The sequence below is a fragment of the Nestor notabilis genome, unplaced genomic scaffold (genome assembly GCF_000696875.1).
Source record: "Nestor notabilis isolate BGI_N333 unplaced genomic scaffold, ASM69687v1 scaffold20280, whole genome shotgun sequence".
Taxonomy (NCBI): Eukaryota; Metazoa; Chordata; class Aves; order Psittaciformes; family Psittacidae; genus Nestor; species Nestor notabilis.
This window is the reverse complement of record NW_009910929.1, coordinates 1-5,188: the sequence shown is the minus strand read 5'-3', so window position 1 is coordinate 5,188 and position 5,188 is coordinate 1. Positions and strand designations below refer to the sequence as shown.

The window sequence follows — 5,188 nt, the reverse complement described above, 5'->3', positions numbered from 1 at the left end:
AACAACCGCCAACAAACCCCCCCCCCCCCCCCCCCCCAAAGAAAACCCCAACCACCAACACTAAAACGCAAAGCTAGAAGCTCCACAAGGTAGGAAACCCAGAGTGAAAGGGGGCAGAATCATCCCACTGATATGGCAGCCAGTACCCAAGAACAGAGATCCCCTCCCAATCCTAGGTGATTTTTATTGGTATTTACCTTGATCTCCTCTGGTGCTAAGAGAGCAGCATCACTAACAGCAACAGGTGCTACTTCTTCCATAGTTATAGCTGGAAGGTTTGAAACTATTTTAACTTCTGGCACAGGCTAGAAATAAGGAAACATATTCAGGACTCAGCACACCATCTGACAGCAGCTAACTGAAGATGCTAAACATCTGCATCTATTTAGAGGCAATTATAGCACATTTAATATGAAATAAAAACAAGCAAAGCAAAACAATGTTTACTTTCCATTTCCCAAATATATTTAAAGTATCCAGTTTCAAAGAGGGGGAACCCAACTTTATGAAACTTATGTACTTACCGGTTTGGGTGTGAAGTGGAAGTTACAAAGTGCATCCAGCTTCTGAAAGAGTGAATCCATCATTTCCTGAATTTCTTTGTGTTCAGGATTTTCTTCCTCTTCAGTCTTTTGCTGCATTAATAATGCAATGTTATTGCACCATCGCTCATAAAGCTATTTTACTTGAGCAAGACTGGTAACAACACAATACACAACTCAGAGCAATTTCACTGGTGAACACCCAGAGATTGAAGTACTTCCACAAAGCTGAACTTCAAACCAAAAGGAAAGACATTGCTTACGTTACCTGGTGAAGTTTCATGTATTCTTGCTCATAGATCTCAGCGAGACTCAGTTTACTCTTTTCAGCATCCAAAGTGATACGTTTCTTGTATTCAAAAGCCTCCTCTTTTGGTTTTTCTTTTGGTACTACATCATCCCATGCCTGAGAAAGTCATAAAGTAGTGACAAAATGCAACTACAGTTAAATAACAGGTGCTGCAGCTTATTTAGAACATTTTTCATATTACTTATGTATTAACTAGTTCATGCATGTAGCTTCCCAGGAACACATTGTTTCATACTTTCATTTGAGGGGGAAAAAAGCCCAAACAGCTCTAGCTTGTGTACTTATTTTTAGTGATTGGGGTAAAAATTGCATGACAAATAATGAATGTGTCATGTTCTTAAATACTCTCACCCATATGTACCTTTTTTTTTTTCTATTCAACTAACAATAAGCCTCAGCAAGCTGTGGGATACAAATCTTCTATCAGTAGGTTTTAAGTAAAATTAAGTAAACAATGGAGTTTGGGTTAGTATTCAGAATGCTCAGAGCATGACAGTTAAGGTAACAGACAAAATTTACAGGCTGACTTTATACTCCAAATAAACTCCTTACAGTTCTATCTGTAAACACCCTGTGTTTTTGAAGCACACCAAATCCTAGCATGTAACACGCATGTAAAAATGGAGCTCCTTAGAAATCTGGTAAAAGAATGTAACAACCAGTTGCAGAAATCAAGATAACACCTAACAGTTTAAGAGCTTCAAACTCATCTTTCAAATGTGCCCTGTCAATCAATCTATGAACAAAATAGGGAGAAACAAGTAGGAAAATATTAACCTCATCCAATATTCTCTGTTTAATGATATCTTCAAGCTGAAAAGTAGTTTCTTCTGTGATGACAGGTGCTGAGAGGAGAAAGCAAAGAATTTTAAGGTTAATGTTTCTCCAGCAAGAAATACTTTTTGTTCTACAAAGCACAAGCAACAGAAAGTAAAGCCTTCACAAAAATGTGGCAATGAAGGCAAAGTAAGTAAATCATGTTTTCCTCTGTCTTGAAGAGACTACCTATGTTATGCAAGGCTTCAAAATTACTAAATCTGCCACCGAATTAATAAACATTCCGTTCAGTTAAAAATGAACAAAAAATACTATAGTTTCCACCACAAAAATGCACAACCTCAAAAACACACCAAGAGCTTTAACTTAGTGTTTTGTTATCCTGCTCTTGAGTCCCCGAGTCACAAGTGTTTTCAGCAAAGTCAGAGGGTTTCAAGAAAACCCAACATGGCACACAACACACCTTCAGGAAAAGCCCTCGATCATTACTTACCCATTCGAATTGCATGGTCAAAAAGTACTGTTTCCTCCAAAAGGCTGTTTTCAGGTCGTTTTTGTCCAGTCACTTCTCCTTTAAGCTGCCAAGGTTTCTCCTCTAACAACTCTTCCTCCAAACTTTTTATTTTTTTGCTCATCTGAAAAACATAATTTCCGAAGAAGTTTCAAACACAGAGCTCACAAGTAAACTTAAGGCAGGAAATTAATAGTTATTTCAGGTACTGTAACTCCTCCTCACATAAAGATGGGGAACATATGGTTGCACCCATATCTGGTATACAGAAGCCACTTTTTTTCCTTGATTTGTAAATAGCCTCCTCATGTTTGCCAGAGACTGAGCAAACCACATGATCAATAAGAAAAAAAAAAATAGTAACTGGCCACTGTTTTGAAGTATTAGCAAAATAAAGAAAACAATTACCTTTTCCTGTCTCTTCTCAAAAGATGACTTTATTTCACTGGGATTGCTGTCCTTCTCTAACTGCATGTCAGTAACATCTTCTGTTTCACTGTCATCTGGCAAACTAAAAGTAACTTTTTTGGAAGCTTCTTTACTTCTCATATTCTCCACCATCATTTCATTCGTATCCTCAACCCTGTAATGTCAGAATTTAATGTAAAAGAGAGGTTGAAAAGTCTCTGTAATTTTTACATGAATTTTTACAGCCATTAGAAGTTTACTTGTTAAACTAATGCACAAGTAAAAAATAAAATAGGCTTTTATTGAAATATAAAGGCAGGAGGCATAAGGGAAACTTCTACATATTAAAAATAACTTTTGAGAACTGAAGTTACAGCTATTAAATGATTTATTCAAATAAATGTCAAGAAACAATACTCAAAAGATAAGCAGATGAACTACTTTTTAAATCAGATGACAATACAACAAATAACAGAGAATGGCAAACCATGACCAAAGCAAGCCTGGAATCACACTTCATTTTCTACTTTACTTCAGTGTACAATTACAAGGACGTTCTTAACTGCAAATAATGCATATACTTACTCAGACATGCTTTCTTCATTCTGCTCTTCAATAGCACTGTCTGCTTCCTCTTCCTGACCATCTTCAACATCATTAGCTACTAAATCATCATTGACCGGATCAAAGAAATCTTTGTATGTCAAGTCTCTAGCACATTTAATTGGCTAAGAAGGGCAGAGGGAAAACAAACCAAAACAAACATAAACTGTTAAGACTGACAGAAGTCTAAGGGTATCGTGTCTCATAAAGTCTTTAGCACCTAGGGAATAGCACTACTTGTGTAAAAGTAATACATTTGGGTGAGCAGTAACCTGTGTTAGGGCATCTAAGTAAAACTAATCTCTTGTACAAGTATTTAAAATATCCTACCACTTAAATTAATTTCCAATTTCAACATATACAGAAGTCAAAGAGCAGTAGATTTTACCAACTACATCAGAATGCATACAATGTTCCCTTGTACTTTGGGCATAGTTCTTACTTGCTAGTGGGAATCTCTGGTAACATTCAGTAATAAAAGATTTATTTTCAAAACAAGTACTAAGCAACTCAAATTACAAAGTTACAAAGTTACAAAGCCACATCACTAGAAAAAGAAGTTGCTAAAAGCTCCTTGCTCTCCATCAGTCACCTTAGTGAACTCCAGCTGCCAGATGTCAATGCTGAGTGACACATCTTTCTAATTTGCTGGGTTACTTATTCTGCAATTCTGCAAGGTCATTTATTTCTTGGGACATACTATACTATCTCTTCCTTTATTCATGTAAAAACACGGGACTGATCTAGAGAGTATGTTCTTCTACACTAGGACATTTTGTCACCAGATATTCATGTTAAATAAAGTGAAGCTTCAGAAGTAACCATTAGTCATCTAATAAAGTTAACTTGGAATTTTCTGCTTAGAGTTCAGCAACTTTTAGTCATCTCAACAAATATCAGATATTGATTTAAAGGAAAACAGGTATCAGAAAATTATTTTGCTGATATTCTTACTCTGACTTTAGCTTCTTCAGATTCTTCTTCCTCATCATCTGAGATGATGTCTTCAAAATAATTAATATCATCTTCGTCCTCCCTGTTTTCCTTCTCTGCATGTTCTAAAAAGGCTTCCATCTCAGCCAGCTTGAAAAACTTGTCATCCACTATAGATTTTCTTCCCATTTTTTTCAGTGTGGTTTCCTTGGCCGTTTTAGTTTCTTGCTCCAGTGCCTCAATATCAAAGTCAAGATCGGAATCCTCATCACTGCATTTCTGCATTATTCTTCCTTTGAGTTTACTATGCTTTTCTTTAGCTTTTGTTTTATCTTTTGTATAAATATTCTTCTGTTCAGTTTCTGCATCCATTATGTTGTCCTCCAACTCCTCCTCACTGCTGGTCTCTGCATCAGAGTCATGCTCTTCCTGATCTGAGAGAAGGCAAAGACCTTCATCCTTGGCATCCCTTTCAATGGATTTCTTGAAGAAATCGAGAACTTCATTGTTCTGGAGCTCTAGTTGCTGCCAAATCTGTTCTTCATCAAAGTTTTCTATCACCAGCTCTTTTAGAGGCCCTCCACGAACTATATTACTTCCCAGAGCTTTATTCAAATCATAAAGAGTCTTTGTTAACGCTCTGAACTCAGAAGACAATCCATCTTGCACACTAGAGTACCAAAAAAAAATAATTTAGAGCTTTTAAGAGGACAAGTTATTATTAATTTTTTATTTACTATTTTGTAGAATTTACTGGCTTTCACTCGTTGTGCACATTCCACTGAGTTAATCACATCGTCATGCTGCAGCTCTTATATGCTTAGGAATTTTGGTGCTATGCAATAATACCTTTCAACAATTACCGCTGCTGCTTAACTTTCTACACATCTCTTGGGAGTACTACGAGTAAATATTCCTTGAAATAAAGCCATTCTAATTTCACTACACTTCATTACAGCTTCATTACAATTAGTGTATGAAGTAGCAACTGAAAAGAATATTCTACCCTTCTATATAACTGTATCTTACCGTATCTTGAACTTGGGGAAGTAAATTGTATAGCATAAACCACCTCAAACATCCACGATACGGACCCTTGACTTT

The 5,188-nt window shown here is 36.3% G+C and overlaps 1 protein-coding gene across 1 annotated transcript in view; it reads right to left on the bottom strand.

Moving 5' to 3' along the window:
• The window catches only part of MPHOSPH10 (M-phase phosphoprotein 10 (U3 small nucleolar ribonucleoprotein)), a gene marked incomplete at its 5' end in the record, with an annotated part of 6,393 nt that extends 1,639 nt beyond the window's left edge, over positions 1–4,754 (bottom strand). Inside the window, 8 exons of the mRNA XM_010012335.1 lie at positions 198–305; positions 525–635; positions 811–948; positions 1,630–1,697; positions 2,123–2,264; positions 2,549–2,723; positions 3,134–3,276; positions 4,106–4,754. Coding sequence (XP_010010637.1) covers positions 198–305; positions 525–635; positions 811–948; positions 1,630–1,697; positions 2,123–2,264; positions 2,549–2,723; positions 3,134–3,276; positions 4,106–4,754 — 1,534 coding nt within the window. The remainder of the gene's footprint in view (positions 1–197; positions 306–524; positions 636–810; positions 949–1,629; positions 1,698–2,122; positions 2,265–2,548; positions 2,724–3,133; positions 3,277–4,105) is intronic.
• Positions 4,755–5,188: the final 434 nt, after the last annotated feature.